The 12,016-nt window shown below is 47.3% G+C and overlaps 1 protein-coding gene across 3 annotated transcripts in view; it reads right to left on the reverse strand.

The window, feature by feature from the left end:
• LOC141162547 (cilia- and flagella-associated protein 99-like) overlaps positions 1 to 12,016 on the reverse strand; it is a 93,357-nt gene that overhangs the window by 32,283 nt on the left and 49,058 nt on the right. For all 3 annotated transcript variants that reach the window (XM_073648771.1, XM_073648762.1, XM_073648780.1), the window contains one exon: positions 5,055 to 5,135. In XM_073648771.1, coding sequence (XP_073504872.1) covers positions 5,055 to 5,135 — 81 coding nt within the window. The remainder of the gene's footprint in view (positions 1 to 5,054; positions 5,136 to 12,016) is intronic.

A 12,016-nucleotide genomic window follows, 5' to 3' on the forward strand; every position in this document is an offset into this window, starting at 1 on the left:
TCCTGCCCGCCTCTCTACTGTTACCCTGCACGGTCATCTACTGACACCCTGCATATACTTCCACTGCCACGCTGCACATTCATCTACTTCCACCCTGCATGTCCTTTTATTGCCACCCTGCACTTCCCTTTCCTGCTACCCTGCACATACTTCTACCCTGCTCCCTCTTTTTGTCTTGTGTCCTACCTCTCTTTACCTCTGTTTTGTCTCTGACCTACGCCTATACAGCTGGTCTACCTGTCCTTGCGCTGCCATCCAATCTCTCCCAGGTCAGCAGTGTCAGTGCGGGGAGCTGTGTACAGAGGACGGTGTTATGGGTCCGGTCAGTGTTCGGAGTGATGATCCCCCTGAATAGCTGAGGTGCCTGTCCATTGTCAGACGTGGGCAGAATCGTGCTGTATGGAGGCTTTTTCTGCCGTCTATCGGTAATCGCAGTAATGGGGCTGTTCCTATTGACGAGCTGCTTTGTTGATTTAACAGCTTTTATACAGAGAACAATCGTCCTTGCAGTGTTCCCTGTCAGGACGGCGTTTATCACATATGCTGACACGTTGCAAAAGAGGAATTGACAAGACCCGGCCAAAATAATTAACAGGGAAAGTAACGCTGGCAATTCTGATGAGGGACACGACACCTTAGTCTATGGTATTATTGGCCACGGGCAGCTTCCACCTTCAGCTGTGAGGATGACCTATCCCCATGGGAAAAACTATAGGGGGGCCGAACAGGTAGGAACACTTGGACCCTGGTGCTTGAGGGTCTCCACAATTAAATATTTTCTATTTGAGACTAGATGCTTCAAGTTACGGCTGTGAATATTCCGGCACCCCTTCAATAGATACCGCATGTAGTAGAGAAAAATTGTAAAATCCATAAAGACATCTCCGGAGTCAGGACATATCATTCTCACATTGAACATATTTTATTATTTATAACTGGGGAAGTGAGAACCTCCATTGAAGTAGGACCTCCTGCTGTGAACAGGTAATTACCACAAGGGGATCTGATGAGAACCAGCCAACAAACCTAGGATTCATATACTCAGAGGCAGAAAAGTACAGGGGTTTCCTCTGTTCAAAGGAATTAGCTTTCTTTGTTCAAACAAATTTTCTCATACTTTCTGGAGCCAGTGGTCAGTGATGAATATTGGGATTTTCATCGATCCGATATTTATGAGATACATTTTCGCCATCGTAGTGAAAGGACAAAAATAACACAATCACTTACATCAGCGTAAGGGCGACTAAACGCCTCCAACTTATAATCGTCAGGATGGATGATGCTATCCATGCCATATTTCATCTCTATAGAAAGGTAAAATAGTGATAGGAAACATGACAACAATATCACCGTCTGGGACCTCCAGGGGTGAAGATATCCTGATAGTTGGAGATCTCATAACCTTCTAAAAGACCTAGTACATCCCATGACCAGACCCCATATGAGCTCACCAAAGAGAGGCATGAGGGCGTAACCGTGATCTAATAAAAATCAGAGTTTGGGTTTTGGTCATTTGTCAGTCCTGGAAGGCACAGCTTGCTGTAGTTATGCCCGTTTCCTAAAGGAGTACCTCCACTAAGCTCTGAGTCATTTCTGTGACCCAGGTTTAGTACTTTTTTATCTCTATTATATGTAATTGTTTATATCGTATTGTTTTGTTCCCATTTTGTATTGTCTTGTATATTTTTAAAAACACTGCCTACTTTTCCAGATGAAATCTAGAAAATGGAAACAGCACCCCTTAAGCAATACGCTCCCAGTAAAGGGTGTCCAATCGGCCTGTAAAACCTTTTGGTAGTGGCAGCTAGTAGTTCATTTTGTTATTGTGGAGTTGGCAGTTACCGTATCGGGGGTATATATTGTGACAAAGTCGCTGACAAAGTACTAAAGGGGAGATATGTAGCACTGAGGTTGTTAGTTTCAGTAATATAAACCTAGCAAAAATCATCCAGCACACTAAGTGCTGAGAGGAGTTAATCAGCTATGTTTAGTGCTAGGATGATTGAGCAGCTGTAGATAAATACCCAGCTTTCTAGAGCAGTGTGCGGCGTGAGTCTGGAGGTGAAAGTTCTGGAGCTGTGTTTTTGTGTTAAGGAAAGCTAGACCTTGTGTTGATTGTTCCTGAAGCGGACGAATTCCCGTAGCAACAAAGCCTATGCCATATGTTATGTTTTGTTTTCCTGTTAAGCCGGGAAGGCCGTATTTGTTTTGCTAACTCTGCACTGGTTTTATGCTGTACTTCTAATAAAACCAGTGGAAGATTTGAAGAAACAGTGTTCCTGTGTCTACCTCTATGTGCAGCCGAGTGAGCCGATCTACCACAATATTTACACTACCGTTCAAAAGTTTGGGGTCATTTAAAAATTTCATTATTTTTGAAAGAAAAGCACATTTTTTTTCAATGAAGCTAACATTAAATGAATCAGAAATACACTCTATATATTGTTAATGTGGTAAATGACTATTCTAGCTGCAAAAGTCTTGTTTTTATTGCAATATCTACATAGGTGCATAGAGGCCCATTTCCAACAACCACCACTCCAGTATTTTAATGGTACATTGTGTTTGCTAACTGTGTAAGTGTGACGCCTCGCTCCCGCTCGCTGGCCCTACCCTGAGAGACGGGGGTACTCGGAACCGGGCCTCCTGGTGTAAGGTGGATGCAGTCGCCCAGGGTCATCACAGTAAAAATAAGGGACAGGAGGGACGGTGGTAATCGAGTGGATGTAATGACTACGCCACCTGTGGTGCCTGGTGATTTGCCACCAGCGTTGCGGTAGTCCTCTGAGGCGGGATGTCGTGGCAGCAGAAGATGGTACTACTCCCCACAGGCGGAGCAGGGCCTCAGGGCAGAGAAGACGGATCAGGGGGGTCGTAGTGGGTGGTACGGTGTGGTGTTGCGCTAAAATAAGGGACCGGCGGCAATGGATGCAGTCTTCCAAGCTTTACTCATGTTGTTAGGTGTCAGCTGAAAGGCTTCTCCTTCCTCATCACAGCGCGCTGCGGCCACCAGGAAGGGGTTCAGCATACTCCGGGTAGTTCGGGTGCATCAATCAGGACCCCCTGCACCAGAGTGTTCCTAGACTTTCCCACTAGGTCCTCTCATGTCCGTATGTGGTGCGTGTTACAAGGCTGGGTCTCCCTCTGGCTTTACACAGAACAAGGGTACGGGTGGCAACTCCGCTCCGTCCGTTACCCAGTGGGATCCTCTAAGCCTCCAGGCTTTTCTGACTAGGACATGAAGTAACAAAGCCAGATATCGGGGGCCGGTACCCCTTTTGCAGCAGAAATCTCTCTGACTAGGCCAGAATAGTGAGGACAGGTGGCGTATGCCGCTCCGTCTGCATCCCCTGGGATCCTTTTACCTGTGGAGCTTGTCTCCTCTGCTCCCCTCCAGGCCTTCTTAGGTAGGGACCTTGACCGGGTAGAGATAGCCGTTAACTCTAGCCCGCTCCTCGCCTCAAGGCCGGAGAACGAGGACCGTGTATCTCCAATCAGCTGCAGGTTCCACCGGAAAACCACGTTCAGTGATGAAGACCACAATCAAGGGACCTTGAACCTAAGATGGCCGTTGATTAAATATGATTGAATGAGTGTAACCTAAAGTGCGTCCTCCACCCTCACCCACTACATGGTTCCCCCTATCTTTTGGTTCCCCCCATCTCCTCTGGGGCAGCACTGTGGTGCCTTAAAGCCCCCTCAGGACAGGAGTGGTGTAGTGTTGAATGGATGGCTGAGTCCCGAGAGGTGCTCCACCCTTACCTCGGAGAGGAGATACCACACCTCGGTCTGAGGTGCAGTACCCCTGTGGCGACTGAACCCTCAGGGGCGCCACATAAGAAGGCTAATGGATGTTTAGAAAACCCTAGAAAACCCTTGCACAAGTATGTTAGCCCAGCTAAAAACGGTTTGGCTGATTTGAGAAGCTATAAAATTGACCTTCCTTTGAGCTAGTTGAGAATCTGGAGCATTACATTTGTTTGTTCTATGAAACTCTCAAAATGGCCAGAAAAAGAGAACTTTCATGTGAAACTCGACAGTCTATTCTTGCTCTTAGAAATGAAGGCTATTCCATGGGAGAAATTGCCAAGAAACTGAAGATTTCCTACAACGGTGTGTACTACTCCCTTCAAAGGAGAGCACAAACAGGCTCTAACCAGAGTAGAAAATGAAGTGGGAGGCCCCGCTGCACAACTGAGCAACAAGACAAGTACATTAGAGTCTCTAGTTTGAGAAATCGACACCTCACAACTCCTCAACAGGCAGCTTCATTAAATAGTATACGCAAAACGCCAGCGTCAATGTCTACAGTGAAGAGGCGATTCCGGGATGCTGGCCTTCAGGGCAAAGTAGCAAAGAAAAAGCAACATCTGAGACTGGCTAATAAAAGGAAAAGATTAATATGCACAAAAGAACACAAACATTGGACAGAGGAAGATTGGAAAAAAGTTTTATGGACAGACGAATCAAAGTTTGAGGAATTTGGATCACACAGAAGAACATTTGTAAGATGCAGAACAACTGAAAATATGCTGGAAGAGTGCCTGACGCCATACCATGCCATACCATGAGGACACTGCTTGATTGGAGCCAATTTCATCCTACAACAGGATAATGACCCAAAGCACACCTCCAAATTATGCATGAACTATTTAGGGAAGAAGCAGGCAGCTGGTATTCTATCTGTAATGGAGTGGCCAGCGCAGTCACCAGATCTCAACCCCATTGAGCTGTTGTGGGAGCAGCTTGACCGTATGGTACCAAAAAAGTGCCCATCAAGCCAATCCAATTTGTGGAGGGGCTTCAGGAAGCATGGGGGGAAATTTCTCAAGATTACCTCAGCAAATTTAGCAAAGTAGCACTCCGGTGATAAATGTAATCTTTTAGCCCCTTTTTAGTGATTATTGTGTATGAAGTGCTGGCACTGATTCACGTTCCCATTGCCGCTTTCTCCTGGTCTCAGCGCCATTCCGGTCCTCATCGGCACCACATGATCTATCCTGCATTGTGTCCTCACCCGCCTGGAGGGAGTAGATTATTTACATGTAACCCACCTCTGCTTTCTTACGGTTTCTCAGTTTCTTCCCTTGAAGAACGTCTTGGTCTTTGGGACTTTTGTACGTGGTGTTGGGAACCTGTGTGCAGAGATGGCGGACATTTATAGCAAATACTGAGACAACTACTGATATCATTATGCGGACAGGAGACCCTTCCCGTGTGTGAATATTCCCCGCGGCTCGGCCATCACCACTTACATTCCTATAATAATAAGGATGCTCATGTCTGCACCTCTTGTCCCCCCACCCCATCCTCCTTTCCTCTGTCCTCCTTTCCCGTCCTCCTTTGCCCCATCCTCCTTTCCCTGATCCTCCCATCCTCCTTTCCTCTGTCCTCCTTTGCCCCATCCTCCTTTCCCTGATCCTCCCATCCTCCTTTCCTCCCATTCTGCTGTCTTCCTTTGCCCCATCCTCCTTTCCCCCTGTCCTCCTTTCCTCCCGTCCTCCCATCCTCCTTTCCTTCCATCCTCCTTTCCTCTGGTTCTGCTGTCCTCCTTTGCCCCCGTCCTCCTTTCCCTCCGTCCTTCTGTTCTCCTGTCCATCTTCTTCATGAATAATGCTCAAAGTAACACAACCCCATTCTGACCGGTCAGGACCCTCAGGGTCAACATGAGGCCAGAACGGGGATTTATACAGGTCCATGATTCCTCATCATTTACAGATGCAGACACTTTCTATTGTAATATACACCTCAGCTGCTGCAGAACCCCATTATACCCACCCCAGCTGCTGCAGAACTTCACATTACACATACCTTCAGAGGTATGTATTATGAGGTTGTGCAGCAGCTGAGGTGTATTCTGATGTACTGCAGCGGAGGTGTATTATGAGGTTCTGCGGCAGCTGAGGTGTATTATGAGGTTCTGCAGCAGCTGAGGTGTATTCTGATGTACTGCAGCGGAGGTGTATTATGAGGTTCTGCGGTAGCTGATGTATATTATGAGGTTCTGCAGCAGCTGAGGTTTATTCTGTAGTTCTGCAGCAGCTGAGGTGTATTATGAGGTTCTGCAGCAGCTGAGGTGTATTCTGTATTTCTGCAGCAGCTGAGGTGTAGTATGAGGTTCTGCAGCAGCTGAGGTGTATTGTGAGGTTCTGCAGCAGCTGAGGTGTATTCTGTATTTCTGCAGCAGCTGAGGTGTAGTATGAGGTTCTGCAGCAGCTGAGGTGTATTATGAGGTTCTGCAGCAGCTGAGGTGTATTATGAGGTTCTGCAGCAGCTGAGGTGTATTCTGTATTTCTGCAGCAGCTGAGTTGTAGTATGAGGTTCTGCAGCAGCTGAGGTGTATTATGAGGTTCTGCAGCAGCTGAGGTGTATTATGAGGTTCTGCAGTAGCTGAGGTGCATTATGGAGGTTCTGCAGCAGCTGAGGTGTATTATGAGGTTCTGCAGCAGCTGAGGTATATTATGAGATTCTGCAGCAGCTGAGGTATATTATGAGGTTCTGCGGCAGCTGATGTATATTATGAGGTTCTGCAGCAGCTGAGGTGTATTCTGTAGTTCTGCAGCAGCTGAGGTGTATTATGAGGTTCTGCAGCAGCTGAGGTGTATTATGAGGTTCTGAAGCAGCTGAGGTGTAGTATGAGGTTCTGCAGCAGCTGAGGTGTACTATGAGGTTCTGCAGCAGCTGAGGTGTATTATGAGGCTCTGCAGCAGCTGAGGTGTACTATGAGGTTCTGCAGCAGCTGACGTTTAATATGAGGTTCTGCAGCAGCTGAGGTGTACTATGAGGTTCTGCAGCAGCTGAGGTGTATTATGAGGTTCTGCAGCAGCTGAGGTGTATTATGAGGTTCTGCAGCAGCTGAGGTGTATTATGAGGCTCTGCAGCAGCTGAGGTGTACTATGAGGTTCTGCAGCAGCTGAGGTGTATTATGAGGCTCTGCAGCAGCTGAGGTGTACTATGAGGTTCTGCAGCAGCTGACGTTTATTATGAGGTTCTGCAGCAGCTGAGGTGTACTATGAGGATCTGCAGCAGCTGAGGTGTATTATGAGGTTCTGCAGCAGCTGAGGTGTATTATGATGTACTGCATATGAGTTGTAATATGAGGTTCTGCAGCAGCTGAGGTGTAGTATAAGGTTATTCAGCAGCTGAGGTGTATTATGAGGTTCTTCAGCAGCTGAGGTGTATTATGAGGTTCTTCAGCAGCTGAGGTGTATTCTGTATTTCTGCAGCAGCTGAGGTGTATTATGAGGTTCTTCAGCAGCTGAGGTGTATTATGAGGTTCTGCAGCAGCTGAGGTGTAGTATGAGGTTCTGCAGCAGCTGAGGTGTATTATGAGGTTCTTCAGCAGCTGAGGTGAATTATGAGGTTCTTCAGCAGCTGAGGTGTATTATGAGGTTCTGCAGCAGCTGAGGTGTATTCTGTATTTCTGCAGCAGCTGAGGTGTATTATGAGGTTCTGCAGCAGCTGAGGTGTAGTATGAGGTTCTGCAGCAGCTGAGGGGTAGTATGAGGTTCTGCAGCAGCTGAGGTGTATTATGAGGTTCTGCAGCAGCTGAGGTGTATTATGAGGTTCTTCAGCAGCTGAGGTGTATTATGGAGGTTCTGCAGCAGCTGAGGTGTATTATGAGGTTCTGCAGCAGCTGAGGTATATTATGAGGTTCTGCAGCAGCTGAGGTGTATTATGAGGTTCTGCAGCAGCTGAGGTGTATTATGAGGTTCTTCAGCAGCTGAGGTGTATTATGAGGTCCTTCAGCAGCTGAGGTGTATTATGAGGTTCTGCAGCAGCTGAGGTGTATTCTGTATTTCTGCAGCAGCTGAGGTGTAGTATGAGGTTCTGCAGCAGCTGAGGTGTATTATGAGATTCTGCAGCAGCTGAGGTGTATTATGAGGTTCTGCAGCAGCTGAGGTGTATTATGAGGTTCTGCAGCAGCTGAGGTATATTATGAGGTTCTGCAGCAGCTGAGGTGTATTATGAGGTTCTTCAGCAGCTGAGGTGTATTATGGAGGTTCTGCAGCAGCTGAGGTGTATTATGAGGTTCTGCAGCAGCTGAGGTATATTATGAGGTTCTGCAGCAGCTGAGGTGTATTATGAGGTTCTGCAGCAGCTGAGGTGTATTATGAGGTTCTGCAGCAGCTGAGGTGTATTCTGTATTTCTGCAGCAGCTGAGGTGTAGTATGAGGTTCTGCAGCAGCTGAGGTGTATTATGAGGTTCTGCAGCAGCTGAGGTGTATTCTGTAGTTCTGCAGCAGCTGAGGTGTATTATGAGGTTCTGCAGCAGCTGAGGTGTATTATGAGGTTCTGCAGCAGCTGAGGTGTATTCTGTATTTCTGCAGCAGCTGAGGTGTAGTATGAGGTCCTTCAGCAGCTGAGGTGTATTATGAGGTTCTGCAGCAGCTGAGGTGTATTCTGTATTTCTGCAGCAGCTGAGGTGTAGTATGAGGTTCTGCAGCAGCTGAGGTGTATTATGAGATTCTGCAGCAGCTGAGGTGTATTATGAGGTTCTGCAGCAGCTGAGGTGTATTATGAGGTTCTGCAGCAGCTGAGGTATATTATGAGGTTCTGCAGCAGCTGAGGTGTATTATGAGGTTCTTCAGCAGCTGAGGTGTATTATGGAGGTTCTGCAGCAGCTGAGGTGTATTATGAGGTTCTGCAGCAGCTGAGGTATATTATGAGGTTCTGCAGCAGCTGAGGTGTATTATGAGGTTCTGCAGCAGCTGAGGTGTATTCTGTATTTCTGCAGCAGCTGAGGTGTAGTATGAGGTTCTGCAGCAGCTGAGGTGTATTATGAGGTTCTGCAGCAGCTGAGGGGTATTATGAGGTTCTGCAGCAGCTGAGGTATATTATGAGGTTCTGCAGCAGCTGAGGTGTATTATGAGGTTCTGCGGTAGCTGATGTATATTATGAGGTTCTGCAGCAGCTGAGGTGTATTCTGTAGTTCTGCAGCAGCTGAGGTGTATTATGAGGTTCTGCAGCAGCTGAGGTGTATTATGAGGTTCTGCAGCAGCTGAGGTGTATTCTGTATTTCTGCAGCAGCTGAGGTGCATTATGGAGGTTCTGCAGCAGCTGAGGTGTATTATGAGGTTCTGCAGCAGCTGAGGTATATTATGAGGTTCTGCAGCAGCTGAGGTGTATTATGAGGTTCTGCGGTAGCTGATGTATATTATGAGGTTCTGCAGCAGCTGAGGTGTATTCTGTAGTTCTGCAGCAGCTGAGGTGTATTATGAGGTTCTGCAGCAGCTGAGGTGTATTATGAGGTTCTGCAGCAGCTGAGGTGTATTCTGTATTTCTGCAGCAGCTGAGGTGTAGTATGAGGTTCTGCAGCAGCTGAGGTGTATTATGAGGTTCTGCAGCAGCTGAGGTGTATTCTGTATTTCTGCAGCAGCTGAGGTGTAGTATGAGGTTCTGCAGCAGCTGAGGTGTATTATGAGGTTCTGCAGCAGCTGAGGTGTATTCTGTATTTCTGCAGCAGCTGAGGTGTAGTATGAGGTTCTGCAGCAGCTGAGGTGTATTATGAGGTTCTGCAGCAGCTGAGGTGTATTATGAGGTTCTGCAGTAGCTGAGGTGCATTATGGAGGTTCTGCAGCAGCTGAGGTGTATTATGAGGTTCTGCAGCAGCTGAGGTATATTATGAGGTTCTGCAGCAGCTGAGGTATATTATGAGGTTCTGAGGCAGCTGATGTATATTATGAGGTTCTGCAGCAGCTGAGGTGTATTCTGTAGTTTTGCAGCAGCTGAGGTGTATTATGAGGTTCTGCAGCAGCTGAGGTGTATTATGAGGTTCTGAAGCAGCTGAGGTGTAGTATGAGGTTCTGCAGCAGCTGAGGTGTACTATGAGGTTCTGCAGCAGCTGAGGTGTATTATGAGGTTCTGCAGCAGCTGAGGTGTACTATGAGGTTTTGCAGCAGCTGACGTTTATTATGAGGTTCTGCAGCAGCTGAGGTGTACTATGAGGTTCTGCAGCAGCTGAGGTGTATTATGAGGTTCTGCAGCAGCTGAGGTGTATTATGATGTACTGCATATGAGTTGTAATATGAGGTTCTGCAGCAGCTGAGGTGTATTATGAGGTTCTGCAGCAGCTGAGGTGTATTATGAGGTTCTTCAGCAGCTGAGGTGTACTATGAGGTTCTGCAGCACCTGAGGTGTATTATGAGGTTCTGCAGCAGCTGAGATGTATTCTGTATTTCTGCAGCAGCTGAGGTGTAGTATGAGGTTCTGCAGCAGCTGAGGTGTATTATGAGGTTCTTCAGCAGCTGAGGTGTATTATGAGGTTCTTCAGCAGCTGAGGTGTATTATGAGGTTCTGCAGCAGCCGAGGTGTATTCTGTATTTCTGCAGCAGCTGAGGTGTATTATGAGGTTCTGCAGAAGCTGAGGTGTATTCTGATGTACTGCAGCGGAGGTGTATTATGAGGTTCTTCAGCAGCTGAGGTGTATTATGAGGTTCTGCAGCAGCTGAGGTTTATTATGAGGTTCTGCAGCAGCTGAGGTGTATTATGAGGTTCTGCAGCAGCTGAGGTGTATTATGAGGTTCTGCAGCAGCTGAGGTTTATTATGAGGTTCTGCAGCAGCTGAGGTGTATTATGAGGTTCTGCAGCAGCTGAGGTGTATTATGAGGTTCTGCAGCAGCTGAGGTTTATTATGAGGTTCTGCAGCAGCTGAGGTGTATTATGAGGTTCTGCAGCAGCTGAGGTGTATTATGAGGTTCTTCAGCAGCTGAGGTGTATTATGAGGTTCTTCAGCAGCTGAGGTGTATTATGAGGTTCTGCAGCAGCTGAGGTGTATTCTGTATTTCTGCAGCAGCTGAGGTGTATTATGAGGTTCTGCAGCAGCTGAGGTGTAGTATGAGGTTCTGCAGCAGCTGAGGGGTAGTATGAGGTTCTGCAGCAGCTGAGGTGTATTATGAGGTTCTGCAGCAGCTGAGGTGTATTATGAGGTTCTGCAGCAGCTGAGGTGTATTATGAGGTTCTTCAGCAGCTGAGGTGTATTATGGAGGTTCTGCAGCAGATGAGGTGTATTATGAGGTTCTGCAGCAGCTGAGGTATATTATGAGGTTCTGCAGCAGCTGAGGTGTATTATGAGGTTCTGCAGCAGCTGAGGTGTATTATGAGGTTCTGCAGCAGCTGAGGTGTATTATGAGGTCCTTCAGCAGCTGAGGTGTATTATGAGGTTCTGCAGCAGCTGAGGTGTATTCTGTATTTCTGCAGCAGCTGAGGTGTAGTATGAGGTTCTGCAGCAGCTGAGGTGTATTATGAGATTCTGCAGCAGCTGAGGTGTATTATGAGGTTCTGCAGCAGCTGAGGTGTATTATGAGGTTCTGCAGCAGCTGAGGTATATTATGAGGTTCTGCAGCAGCTGAGGTGTATTATGAGGTTCTTCAGCAGCTGAGGTGTATTATGGAGGTTCTGCAGCAGCTGAGGTGTATTATGAGGTTCTGCAGCAGCTGAGGTATATTATGAGGTTCTGCAGCAGCTGAGGTGTATTATGAGGTTCTGCAGCAGCTGAGGTGTATTATGAGGTTCTTCAGCAGCTGAGGTGTATTATGAGGTCCTTCAGCAGCTGAGGTGTATTATGAGGTTCTGCAGCAGCTGAGGTGTATTCTGTATTTCTGCAGCAGCTGAGGTGTATTATGAGGTTCTGCAGCAGCTGAGGTGTAGTATGAGGTTCTGCAGCAGCTGAGGTGTATTATGAGGTTCTGCAGCAGCTGAGGTGTATTATGAGGTTCTGCAGCAGCTGAGGTGTACTATGAGGTTCTGCAGCAGCTGAGGTGTACTATGAGGTTCTGCAGCAGCTGAGGTGTACTATGAGGTTCTGCAGCAGCTGAGGTGTATTATGAGGTTCTGCAGCAGCTGAGGTGTATTATGAGGTTCTGCAGCAGCTGAGGTGTATTATGGAGGTTCTGCAGCAGCTGAGGTGTATTATGAGGTTCTGCAGCAGCTGAGGTATATTATGAGGTTCTGCAGCAGCTGAGGTGTATTATGAGGTTCTGCAGCAGCTGAGGTGATATTCTATCACTAAAACAGA

This window comes from Phyllobates terribilis, unplaced genomic scaffold, assembly GCF_046119375.1.
Source record: "Phyllobates terribilis strain yellow unplaced genomic scaffold, ASM4611937v1 Scaffold_1__5_contigs__length_1240528914, whole genome shotgun sequence".
Taxonomy (NCBI): domain Eukaryota; kingdom Metazoa; phylum Chordata; class Amphibia; order Anura; family Dendrobatidae; genus Phyllobates; species Phyllobates terribilis.